General features: G+C 40.8%; 1 protein-coding gene across 12 annotated transcripts in view; it reads right to left on the bottom strand.

Moving 5' to 3' along the window:
• Positions 1-904: 904 nt before the first annotated feature.
• The window catches only part of LOC119498360 (receptor-type tyrosine-protein phosphatase mu-like), a 191742-nt gene continuing 179490 nt past the window's right edge, over positions 905-13156 (bottom strand). For 11 of the 12 annotated variants that reach the window (XM_037787181.1, XM_037787190.1, XM_037787186.1 and 8 more), the window contains 5 exons: positions 10207-10338; positions 6746-6871; positions 3830-3993; positions 3489-3624; positions 905-1855 (listed from right to left, as the gene is read on the bottom strand). In XM_037787181.1, coding sequence (XP_037643109.1) covers positions 1802-1855; positions 3489-3624; positions 3830-3993; positions 6746-6871; positions 10207-10338 — 612 coding nt within the window. In that variant the 3' untranslated portion in view covers positions 905-1801. The remainder of the gene's footprint in view (positions 1856-3488; positions 3625-3829; positions 3994-6745; positions 6872-10206; positions 10339-13156) is intronic. The other variant, XM_037787184.1, reaches the window with a different exon arrangement.

The following is a 13156-nucleotide window of genomic DNA, read 5'->3' on the forward strand; positions in this document are numbered from 1 at the left end:
AACCACATGTGTGTGTGGTTGTCTTTGTGTTCACAAACGTTAAGTTTCACTTTTGAAACAGTTATTTTAAGCCATAACATGATGTTTTTCCCTAAAACAAAGTGTCCGGTTTTAGCTCCACCCTCTTGTGTCACTTCTGGTTGTATAACTGAGGCTTTAGTGGCGTCTCGCATTGCAACCAACTGATTATCTCTTCGCTCACCCATCCCTTTCCAAGCGTGTCAGAGGACTACGGTGGCCTTCAGGTAACGTGAAAAGCTCGTTTGGTTTGTCCGATCTGGGCTAATGTAGAAACACGGCGGAGTCTGTGAAGAGGACCCGCTCTCTATGTAGATATGATAGGCTCATTCTAAGCTAACAAAAGCATGACTTGGTTACAGGTGATTATACACTAATGAAAACATAGTTATGAATATTATATTCCATTTCTGCTAATAGGTCCCCCGAAATCCTACACACTGGCCCTTTAAAGGATCCCAAATATTCTTCATGTTAGATTCATACAGTTCATGATCTCAGATGTTGACAAAGCTATAAACTAGCTATAAATATAAATACATTTTGGCCTCATAATTTGTTACTCTCACTAAAGGACGGGTTACCTGTTTGAAGTGTTGTTGTTGTCCAATCAGGGTCCCGTGTTGTTGCCATTGTTCAGCCTGAAAGAACTTAGATTTCAAAATCATTCAACAAACATGCTTCCAATCAAACTATATCCATTTGCGGAATTGCAGGAGTATGATAGGACAGTATGACTGAAGACAAAATCATGAATACTGTGGCACCTTTAAAAGCTGTAAACATGGAGGTGATCGTGTTATTCCTCATCTCTCCAGCAGGTGTCGCCCTAATGTCATCTCTTCCAGCTCCACTCAGAAAAGAGGCAGAAATACATAATCCAATGTTTATATTGTAGATACATTTATATAATATCTTTTTTCTTTACAATGGAACTGATCCGTCACGCAAGATGACCAAAAAAAAAAAAAAAAAAGAGCACACAATACAGTCAATAAAACCAAACCTATAGAACATATGATTGTCACTTACTGCGAGTCACAAAAAAAGTACATACCGTGAATAAATAATCTACAGAACTATGTACAATATGCACAACAAGAATTCAAATGGAAGTGCAAATAAAGCTTTGGATCCCTGTACAGGAAATAAGGTAAGCAGATGTAGACTGAGCCAGCTGTCCCCAACACACAGTATGAAGCAATAATCATCTAGAAGTCATAAATTTACAGGACATTTAGTAACATTTAGGCTTTGAGCTCCTGCATTTAATGACTTTTAATAAGCAAAAAACTGAAATCAGAGAGAATAAAATGAACACATTAACATTATGTACAGTGTATCGCATTCCACAGAAAACTGGAGAGTATTTTAATGCTCATCGTCCAAATGAGGATCAAGGCAACGACCACGGGACTACAGGCGGCTGATAGATAGAGGCAGAGAGAAAGAGGGATCCAGAGAGGAGGCGACTCACTGCAGAGGAGAAGAAAAATAAACCCTCATTGTGCTCCTGCTGGCTTCCTTAGCCGGTACTGACAGAAACAGGCTGCGATATTTAACACTGTACAACTCTGGTACCTTTCCCCATCTAGAAGAAGAAGAGAGCTGGTCAAAGGAGCTGCATGTATGTTTTATGTTGTGTGCGTACCTCGCTCCTGTGGGGCCGGTAACACACACACACACACACACACACACACACTTAGCACAATGCACACATGTGAGCTGCAGTCTTCTGTAATGTCCCAAACTTTAAGTCTCTGGTGGGTTTGGTAGCTCCGAGTTACCCAGAGTTCAAGTACTCCAGTGCCACTTCATAGCAAAACTTGTACTGGTCCTAGGAGACAAGAGGAAACAAACAAAAACATTAGAGAGAAGCACATAACTGGATCAACCTGCTAGGGGGCCCCGGGGACAAAAAATGCGAGGCTGGGCCCCTATTAGGGTCTGAGGTTATTTGATCGTTCAACAAGCAGTGCTGACGGAGTACACCAACAGCTTTAACCTCCCCTTCCTCTTCCATCCACCCCCTCTCTATGCTACATTTCTACAGTATGCTGGAATACCTTAGGGCTGCAACTAATGATTATTTTCATTGTTGATTAATCTGTAGTTTATTTTCTCGCTCAGTTGTTTGGTCTATAAAACGTCAGAAAATGGTGAAAAATGTCAATCAGTGTTTCCCAAAGCCCAAGATGACATCCTCAAATGTCTTGTTTTATCCACAACTCAAAGATATTCAGTTTACTGTCATAGAGGAGTAAAGAAACCAGAAAATATTCACATTTAAGAAGCTGGAATCAGAGAATTATGACTTTCTTTTCTTAAAAAATTACTCGGACCGATTAATCGATTATCAAAATAGTTGCCGATTAATGTAACAGTTGACAACTAATCAATTAATCAATTAATCGTTGCAGCAGTGGAATACTTATTAAACACTTATTCATTTAAGAATATGCACAAATATTCAAAACAATGACCCCTCTTCAGGTCAGAGCCCTTATCAGGTAGGAAGCCCTTTTCATCTCAGTTGTTATTGTCCTTAATAAAACTGTGCAAAAATATTCACATATTATCAAAGCTACCACAGATCAAATTGTATATTTTATATGTGTAAAGCTGATAATATGAGTAAAGCGGTGGTTTCTGAGGCCCCTTGGGATCTGGGGCCCCAAAAAGGGTCAGTTGATAATTTAGATTAGTATAATTGGATTTTTTTCAAAATGTGCAGATAACTTTTTAATGATGTTTTCACTGTAAGGGCAACGACATTTCTTTCTCTATCAATAAATTAAAACAATCTGAAGGGAATCAAAGCCACACAAGTATAAAATATAACATATAATTTTAATAAGACCTGTCAAATAGTATTTGTAAATATTTCTATGAATTGATCAGAATCAGAAATCACCTTTATTGGCCAAGTATGTGTGGACATAAAAGGAATTTTGGGACAGCTTGGGACAAGGATAACAAAGCTGGACAAATAGAGGTAAAGGAAATATTATACAAATATATGTAAAAAGCACCAAATATATAATTACAATTATAACTGACAAAAGATTGATATGCTGTGATCAACAAATGGTTTACATGTACAGTAGCTCGATGCAGGTAAATGTTAGTCGGGTAACTTACTGACCACAAGAAAGTAGAATTTATTGACTTTTAAAGGAGAAATCCACCAATTTTACTCCTGAAGGTTAATTTAATCACCACAGGGAGTACTACTCAACCTGCAAACAGTTGGCACTTGGTCTTGGAAATTATACATTTATGACAGAAAGCGTTAGAAACTGAGGGCACGGAGTTTGAAAGAGGTGAGCATTTATTTTTTAATATGTCTCTTGTGAGTCCCTCAACTTTATGGAAGTAAAATAAATTGCTAGAGGACCCCCTTTGAATACCATCTGGCACTTTGTGAGGTCATAATAAAATCTAACAAGTCTGACAAAAGTGCTCCTCACCAGTAGGTCCACCATGTTGGGTTTATTGTTCCTTAGTGTTTTGACTGCGTGGAAAACGTCCACAGAGCGCTGGTGTTGAAGCATCTCACACACAATGCTGATGGCACAGAATGTCCCACTTCGGCCGCCTCCGTTCCTAAAGTCGTCAAAAAGGAAATATAAATATCATTTAACACACGTTTAAGTTTAATATAGAAAGGTTAAGGTTGACAATAAAGCTGCTCTAGGGGTGAGGAGTTTCATGGTGCAGTAAAGCTCTCCAGTCAGTAGGTGGAGATGTTTCATTTTTAATGGCAGCGCCGACTGAGCTTCCCTCTGCACTGAGTGTAGTGATAACTCACAGACAGTGGACCACAGTGCGTCCCTCGCCTCCGTCGTACTCCTCCTGCCACTTGTCCACCTGTCGGATTAGCTTGAGGAAGGAGCGTTTGGACATGGGCGTGTCTCTGTACATGGGCCAGCCCAGGAACTGGAACTGCTGCACCATCCGGTAGCCGTCCTGAGGCTGGAAGGGGAAGGACACACCGGTTATCCCAGGTTAACCCACACACACAGTAGGGAGGAAGGGGGTTAATCGCTGCTGTGCAAAGATGCAATCAGACTGTAAAGATGCAGCTAAGCCGAGCCTCGATGGCGACAAGTAGGACAAGAGGATGGATAAGGGGGCGAGGAGTCAGTGGAGAGATGAATGCGCAGATAGACGGGCTGATAGATGAGCACAGTCACAGCTGGAGACGGACAGTTAACACTCTGGATCACACTCAGACATATCAATCAATAACACTTGTCAGTGATCATGTGTGATTCGATTGCGTTCCACTTAGCACGGCGGTGGTGCCTCTGCCGGCCAGACGCCATTATAACACATTCATATGAGAGGTGGCTGTTGACTGTAGGGGTAAGGAGCTTACGCAGATGACTGCAGGTGACGCTGGCGCGGGTCAGACCTCGCTCTGTGCACTGATGTCTGGTAGCTCAAAATTAAAAGGTCAGTTCACCCAAACAACAACACAAAACATAATCAGACTTACCGGTAGTGGTATCTAGCTATGCAGATTATTTTAGGTTTTAGGTTTAAGTTGTGAGATATGTGTCTCTGAGAGTTTTTCCTCCACGTCAATAAAGAGTGAATTTGGTTTGTGGGGGTTCACATAATTGAAATATGAAATTTAAAAGCTTGTTTAACAACTTGTCTCTCCATAATCAGTGTGATTGTTGCTCTGGATGGTCGACACGCTGTCAGTAGCTTTTATAGGTACAATTTCTTCATTTGAAATGACTTCCAATAAAAACTGGTCTGTGAATTATCTAGTTCCCAATCTGGGGGCCATCTGTGCCCCCCCCCCCCCCACCACCACCACCAAGGGAAACAAGATAAATCTGAACGGTCACAGGATGATTAAAGGATAAGAAAGAATTTATTTCTTTCACACAAATTTAGGTTGTTTTTTTCAGACTTTTCTTTTGTGGTTTTCTTGTAAAATACTGGAGACAAATCATTCAAATATAACTATCTGAGAAGGATAAACATACCCTTTGATTGAGCTGCTCACCAATCATGTTCACACTGAGGTCTTAACCTGTAATTAAGGGTCACCATTGCTTTATTTTAAGAGGGCACAAGATGAAGAAAGATAATGGACCATTAGAGCAGGGATTCTCAAAGTTGAGTCCAAATGCAATTTGCATAAAATGACCCTTTGTTTAAAAGTATATAAGTGGTATTAACGTGATTAAAACTGAAATGTGTTTCTGTTTATCACTATGAAACAGGTCTGAAGTATTTAGGCTGAAAATGGTAAGCATACAGTATGCCTGATCGGTGTCACGATTCTGAGGGGGTCCTGGTAGAAAATGTTCTCTCCTATAATGCCTAGTTTACACTACACAACTTTAGCCCAGATTTTCTGTTCCTCGACAGTTTTTGGAGCTCCCCGATGAAAGCCCCACATCAGACCCAAATCTGCGTTGGCTCGTCGCTCGCACATCAGCGCTCAAGCGTCTTGTGTCAACTGCTCAAAGACTCAAGCCGAGAGGCTCGCTGACGCCTCGCAGATATATCCCAGATATCTAGCATGCTAAATATCTATACCTGTCGGGGAGTCGTTGTTGCACCTAGAGGAATAAATATTAAAAAAGACGTGTGGAAACCAGTGGAAACAGCCTATTTTATAAACACACGTTCCAACAACAACATCAGCAATGTGGTATCACGTCATTTACCGTGTATTTCTCGCGTGTGTTTTCGTGACAAAATATAGTTTGGAGACCTCATCGGGGATTCCTCCCGGTGAAAGATCTTGTAGTGTGTGACCTCCTGTCGCCGGTCAGTCATGTACTGTGAAAACCACAACGACTTCAAGACTCCCGATTACAAGACAGTGAGTTGTGTAGTGTGAACAGAACTGCGATCTGACGACTTTTAAAGTTGTGAAGTGTGAACTTGGCTTAAGGAGTCCCTGGCCCCCAAAAGTTTGAGAACCCCTGCACTAGAGCACTGGTTCCTGACCTCTTTGATTTATGTCCCTTTAAAACAAAGCAATTCTGACCCCTTGTCACAGGTTCAATATGTCTATGAGTTGTGAGCCGTATAAAAAAAGCAATTTTTCTACTTTAATTGTTTCCTTTCAATACTTTTTGGGGCCTGGAAACTACCAACAGAACAAGAAACGGACAATTATTCGAGAAAAGTCAGGAAAATAGAGTAATGAGGAGGTTGTTTTCTGAAATGACAGGTTGCGTAGTGTGCGTTGTATTGTGGTGGAAAAGGAAATCTCAGACTATATCTTAAAAAACCTGGACTGATGAAATCAAAACTATTCACATGGCTAGATGTCACTGAGTGTAAGTGAATGTGTTTTTTGGGTGGACTGACCCTTTAAGGTAGATCCATGTTCTACCCAAAAGGTGTTGATTGAAGGAACAGTCAGAGAGTTCAACTTCCACCTTTTTAACTACGTGTGACAATTTCTCCAGCTGTCTAAAAGACACTGTGACTCAAGGCGATCACACCTCGGTCCAATCACTGGTGGTGCAGCGGCATAGTTAAAGAACAGAATGACTCTGCCTTGACACAGCTTGAATGGACAGGCCGGCATATGAGTGGGACGTGTGAGGCGTGCAGTCACAGAATAAATTGGCTGTTGTGAAGATCACCACAGAGAAGACAAACAAGTTGTAAAAGTTACAGAAGAAATGGGCAAAAGAGCAGAAAAACTGTTGCTTTCCCCTAAACAAATCATTTTTTCAGTGTTTACCCGTGCTGCATTGTAGATCCGAAATATCCTGCTGATGATGTCCTCCTCCAGGTCGGCAGAGACGAACTCCACCTGGATGGGTCCATGGCGGTGGACTCCGTTTTCTGGCCAGTACTGTGGGCACAACTAAACAAAATAGGCACGTACACACACAGACATTCAAATGCAGGTACACCAGCACACACAAACACAGACACACAGACAAAACAAAGAGAAACAAAGAAAACGGAAGATGATTCATTAGTTTCAGAATCCAAACTAAACTAACCGAAGCCAGTGACATTGATGTCAAAGATGTTTATGTGGGATCACAATGTTTGAGGACAGGAATGAATAAGAAAGGAAGAGAGGAGGAAGGTGAGTTCATTCAATGTGAAGTGTTTTCTTTTGGCAATATGATGAATTGCTTCTTCACAGGAGAACATTCAGACAAAAGCTGGAATATATTTTTGATAGAGCAAACACTAAACACAGATGTGCTCCAAGTATGAGAGCTTTCTCCTAATCAACTGACCCTTTGTTCAAAAAATCAAACACAGATTCCTGAAAAACCTTGACTAATTGTTCTCATTTTAAGAAAAAAACAACACTCTCTTTCTTAAAAGCTGATTTTTGTTTAAAATTTATTTTTCAGGCGGAGAGAAAAGCCACGAATCTGCTCTATGAAGAATAAATGTAATCAAAAGATACGTTTATTAAAAGATGGTTGATAGAAAATTAATTGACTCTTTAGATAATAGATTAACTAACCTGTTACTGTAACATAACTATTTCAACTGCTCATCCATCTATTTTAATCACTGATTCATTGCTTTTAGCTAAAGCCCCATTTATCCAACAGCTATCTATTTGAACTATTATAGGGATAGTTTTTATAGAAGTATTGTTCGTTTTGAAGTGGGGTTGTATGAGGCACTTATCCATATTAGGTGTATTACCTAGATGATGGTTGGCGTACCGACGCCGGAGCAAAGCAATACAGTGCTATGGACGGGGACGGCAGAAAAGCATATTTTAGCCACCTAAAAGAAAGGCTCACCTAAAAAAAATCGATATCCGTTTAAGTGTACACTATATTTAGAATATTTTCACTGCTTTAGCTTGCTGTCAGACAGCCCTTTCCTTCTCCTTTGCAACAGGGAACTGAACTGAAAGTGAAACGTATCTATGCTCTCTCCAAAGCCAAAAACAGTATAGATACGTTTCACTTTCAGTTCCGATCGCCATCAGAAAATATTCTAAATGTAGCGTACACGTAAACTGATATTGATTTTTTTAGGTGGGCCTTTCTTTTAGGCGGCTGAAGCAGTACGTTGCTTTGCTCCCGTGCTTGTACTCCCGTCTGTTTCTCCAAACTGGGGACACACCGACCGTTATCTACCGTATGTAATACACCTACTATGGATAAAACTCATACAACCCCACTTCAAAACACCCGAATTATCCCTTTAATACATTATGGTTATCTGTTTAGACTTCTTTGTTTGCAAACTATTTTTCACACTCAGTCGTTAACCCATGGTATTACAGCTGACACAATATGTGGATAAGCATTTTTTTTAATTAAGTCATAATTTCTGTTTTTCTTCGCCATAATTTGTAGAGGCAATCTTTCCATGTAGCCCCTGGAAATTGCAGAAGTATTCTCTGGGCTACATATACCACTGGTTGAAAATTATAAGTAATTTATCAAATCAAAATGCCAGCCAGTGGATCTGGTTTCAGCTTTTGAAGTTTGAGGATTAAAGAAGAGCTTTTATGCTCATTTTAAGATTCATACTTGTATTTCGGGTTTCTACTAGAACATGTTTACATGCTTTAATGTTAAAAAAAAGCTTTATTTTTCTCATACTGGCTGTGCTGCAGCACCTCTTTTCACCCTCTGTCTGAAATGCTCTGTTTGAGCTCCTGAGCCCTCCACTCCCTGAAAAAAAAGTCCAGTCTGCTCTTACTGGTCAAGTGGCCCACTGTTGATTGGTCAACCGAACCAAACTCTTTAGATTCTGCTCCAGCTCCACTCTAACTAGCTTTGTTTGAGGGCGTGCCAAACTAGCCGCCAGGCAGGTTTTATGCAAATGTGTTACTCGGTGACATCACCACATTACAGAAGAAAAGGCGGGACTTCAAGCAAGGCGTTTCAGGCAGTTAAGGAGCAGTGTTTCTGTGGGGGAGAGTAACAACCTTTGGCGTGGACTTTGGGCTTTGTAACTTTGCAGACAAAAAATTATATAACATACAAGTAAAGTCGAAAAGCACAAAAGCATAAACGTCCCCTTTAAGATGTCACCGTGGGCTTTGAGAGACTGTTGTGATGTGTATTTTTTGTATTTATCTTTTAACAGTTTAAAGAACACAATTGGTAAATCAGTTGAAAAAGCAACCAATAGATTTATGTAGAATAAAAACGATTGCATAGTCGTCTCCCTAACTGAAAGTATTAAGAGACAGTGTTGAAAAGTGCAGCGGAAGAAATCAACCCTTGGGACGGCGTCATAAGAGCTGAAAAATCTCCCCCATTTCCGCTCCTCAGGAGAGAAATCCCAGTTAAGAACATGCACCTGCAGAGCACACCGCCGGCCTCACGGCACTAAATCAGACTAGTGGAAGCGTACAGATGGACAGACATGCCTACATGCAGAGTCATGAACAAACAAGGGAAAAAGAGACTACCTGAGAAGAATGCAAATAACGGGCCTGAGCATATAAATGGACACACATACTGTATATGCTCACTTTTCTTTCTCTAACACAAACACATTTACAGTCTGTGTGGCAGCGAGAGCACCACTTCCTAGCTTCCTTTGAGAGCCTGTCAAAATTTGACAAATTCAACAGATGCAAAAACAAAGATGCTGATGGAGAAGATAGTAAACCTCCACATCCCTCGTCTCCATCTACGCCTACCCCCCCCCCCCCCCCCCCCCCCCCCACCAACACCCCCTTTCCTCCCTTCCCACCTGTGCTGTTTCCTTGGCTGGCTGGCTACAGTGAGAATATTGAATGAAAGGCCTTTTCTATCCAGCCAGTCAGTCAGTCACCTAGGGGAAGGGGATTTGGATGGGGAGAGCAAGCCTGGCTTCAGGCTTTGATCCGCGGGTGTTATGACAGAGCCTCGGGCTGAGAAATCTGGATAGTCTCTTCCACAGGCCTGTCTCTCCATCTACCCGCGCTTTCATGGCAAGTCCTCTTCCACTCCACCTCATTTCAAACATATATTGTATATATGTGTGTTTGCCAGCACAGATACAGTTTTTTTCCCCCCTAGGTTCATACTGAAAGAAAACAAACAAAAAAAGCAATCTCTCTGAATCCAGTTCCCACGCTGTCCTTTTGTGTGACTTTATTAGATACAGAAAGGAACTGCTTCATCTGTTTGTCAGTGTGCTTCTTCCAATATCCCTCGAGGATTATTTTGTATATTGTATGTGGGTGTTTATGCTCGCGTATCAGGTCGGGTTTACCTGGGCTGGGTCGACGTCGTTGAGCATCACTATGGATGTGCAGTGGTAATCCAGCACCAATCTCCAGAAGTCCTTCACCGTGTTTGGCAGCGGGTGCTGGGTCACTATGAATGCAGACGGCTGCTTGTAACTCTGGAGGAGACGGAGGAAAAAGAAGCAAAAGATTTGAAACACTGTCGCTAAATACACTTCATGCATATTATATAGCACGTAAACTGACAATTTCCCCAAGAATAAACCATTTTAAAATGACCTCCATCCTTTGGCCTGCTTCACACTGAGTGCTGTTTTCTAATGGAGATTCCATGTCTGGGGAGATTATATTAGGACGCTGCACTTTTAATGTGGTTTCTGGCTCGCCCAGTGGTGACGGAGGGGATCCTGTACCTGAAAAGGTCGCCTGCTCAATCCAGGCAAGAGCCAAAAAGTCCATCACTGGACATGAGCCTTGTCAAGGTGTTCTCTGTTAGGTCCACCCTGAATACATTTAACACTTTGGAATTGCTACACATTGCATTTAGGGTTTATTTTGTGTGGTCCTGTGGTGCATTTAGTTATTGCGACAGATAGCACAGCTGTTAAGGTAAGTCAAAGTCTATTCTCAAGTATATTCTTGAGGGCTAGTTCAAATTAAAGCTAGGGTTGGTAATCTTCTTCAAAAACCTTTTTTGATATATACTGTATGTTGAAATTCTCATTATGTCCAAAAAGCAATCAGTAAATCAAATGCTCTGACAATTTTTTTTTTTAAAAATCAGTGGCTGTCACAGGACTGTAATAAGTCCTTCGGCGTTTGGGAATGACGCTGTAGCCGAGATTATTCGCTCCAAACCAGTTGATGGAAACACGCCTAATGGGCATTTCTTTTTCTGCAACATTTCAAAATTTTGTTGACATTTGAATGGAAACACGGCTAGTGTTGCCGACTTGTAACAACAGTCAACCGTCTGACTTTCTCTCTAGATTTAGGGACTTTCAGAGCTAGTACTGCTGGCTGCTTTCATTGGAGACGAGTTGGCAACACTGGGCTGTGTTTTTTGGTTGGATCATTTTTTAAATCTAGAGTACTCTTGCTAGTTTCTCAAGATTACCAACCTTTCAAAAAATTCTTTCAATGCCGTGTTAATAGCTGACAAAACAATCCCGCCTCAAGGTTTTTTCCTTAGCCGTTTGATCACATCACATGTTCTTTGTCTGCAGATGGAGTTTGCTGTTTGTCGTGACATTGACATTGTTTGAGTCGAGATTGTTTCTCAATTCCGCCGTTTCCAAAGTCAAAAATGAATGTTGATCTTTAAAAGCCAACCGAGACAAGAAGTCCTTCAAATTCTATTGTCATTCTATGACAACTCCATCTGCTGATGAAGATCTCGTGATGTGACTACAACCTCCAGAACAGCTACTGCATGAACCGGGCGTTAAGTGGGTCTATTTCTGTTGGGTTGCCGAGGTCAAGATTTGAAACTTTAAACCTTAATTATTTATTTTTTTACATTTTACCAGGTAGAAACCTGAGACTTGAATATTTTTGCTTTCAAGCTTCAAGTCCTTGGTTTTGTGACATGAGTCTGACTCCACTTATACTCTCCATCTCTCCATATATATTTGTTTTTTAACTTATTCTCTTACTTTCAGCACATTAAATTCCAGTGAATATAGTCCTTTTGTCTGTTAATGTCTTCTCTTTGTGGGTGGGTGGGAAGGAAGCGCTATGCCTATTTCATATAAATTTGTTGTTTTTTGCCTTGTGATGCGTGTCCCTTTCACTCGTCATCCTGTGGTATGGCGGTGTGCACGTGAAAACTAAAAGTCCTTGAATCCTTGAAGTAAAGATCAATTCACAAGATAATAGTTCTGTCTCAAGATATTTCAGGCATGATGGATTTCCAAAACAGGAATTTATTTTCTATTTATTTGTTAAGAGAAGCCCATTGTATAAGAGGCTGAAACACCAATGTCAGCTATCAAAGTACCCTTAATATACCATGATGTTTTCCATTAACTGTCAAAGGCAAAATACCTCCTTTGACATCACTGATTAGACTAGAAAAGCAACATGTGGGGAAGTATCAGCTCACACAGAGAGAGGCATCTGCAATTACCTGCCTTGTGACTCAAGTGTCAATTTATCACATTAAAATCACAGGAATTCAATTAGCAAGAACTTCAATAACGCTGGAATGTTCCTTTAAAGGGATAGTTCGGGTGTTTTGAGGTACTTATCCATAGTAGGTGTATTATTCACAGTAGAAGATACAGATGTTTTACGCACGGAAGCAAAGAAATGTACTGCTGTGGACAGGGACGGCAGGAAAACATATTTTAGACACCTAAAAGAAAGGCTCACCTAAAAAGATCAATGTAACCGGAGAGAATTCAGAGACCAGGTCCAAAGCACACTGGAGCACACGGATTTAAGGCAATCAACTTTATTAGAAGACTAATGTTTCGACACCAACTGTGACTTTTGATTCTTATACTATACTTAAATCCATGTGCTCCAGTGTGCTTTGGACCTAATCTCTGAAGTCTCTCCTATTACAAGATTGCCCTATTCTGTGAGCACCGGACGGGCCTACTATTCCATGTGAAACGGTTTAAGTGCGTCTAACCTCCTTTCTTCACTAAAAAAAAATCTATATTAGTTTAAGTGTATGCTATACTTAGAATATTTTCACTGCTTTACCTTGTCGTCCAACAGACCTTTCTGGGAACTGAAGACGTTATCTATGCTCTCCCCAAAGCAACCAGACTCCATTGAAAAAAACTGTAATTTTACCTTGCAAGAACACGGGGTTTGCTGCTCTACTGCTGCTTCGATCGGTTAGTTTGTTTCTGCTACTGTGTGACTTTGGTGAATCTGAACTAACCAAAGTCATACAATAACACAAACCAACTAACGGATTGAGGCAGTGATAGACCAACAACTCCCGTGTTCTGCGAAGTAAAA

Source organism: Sebastes umbrosus, chromosome 12 (assembly GCF_015220745.1).
Source record: "Sebastes umbrosus isolate fSebUmb1 chromosome 12, fSebUmb1.pri, whole genome shotgun sequence".
In the NCBI taxonomy this organism is placed as follows: Eukaryota; Metazoa; Chordata; class Actinopteri; order Perciformes; family Sebastidae; genus Sebastes; species Sebastes umbrosus.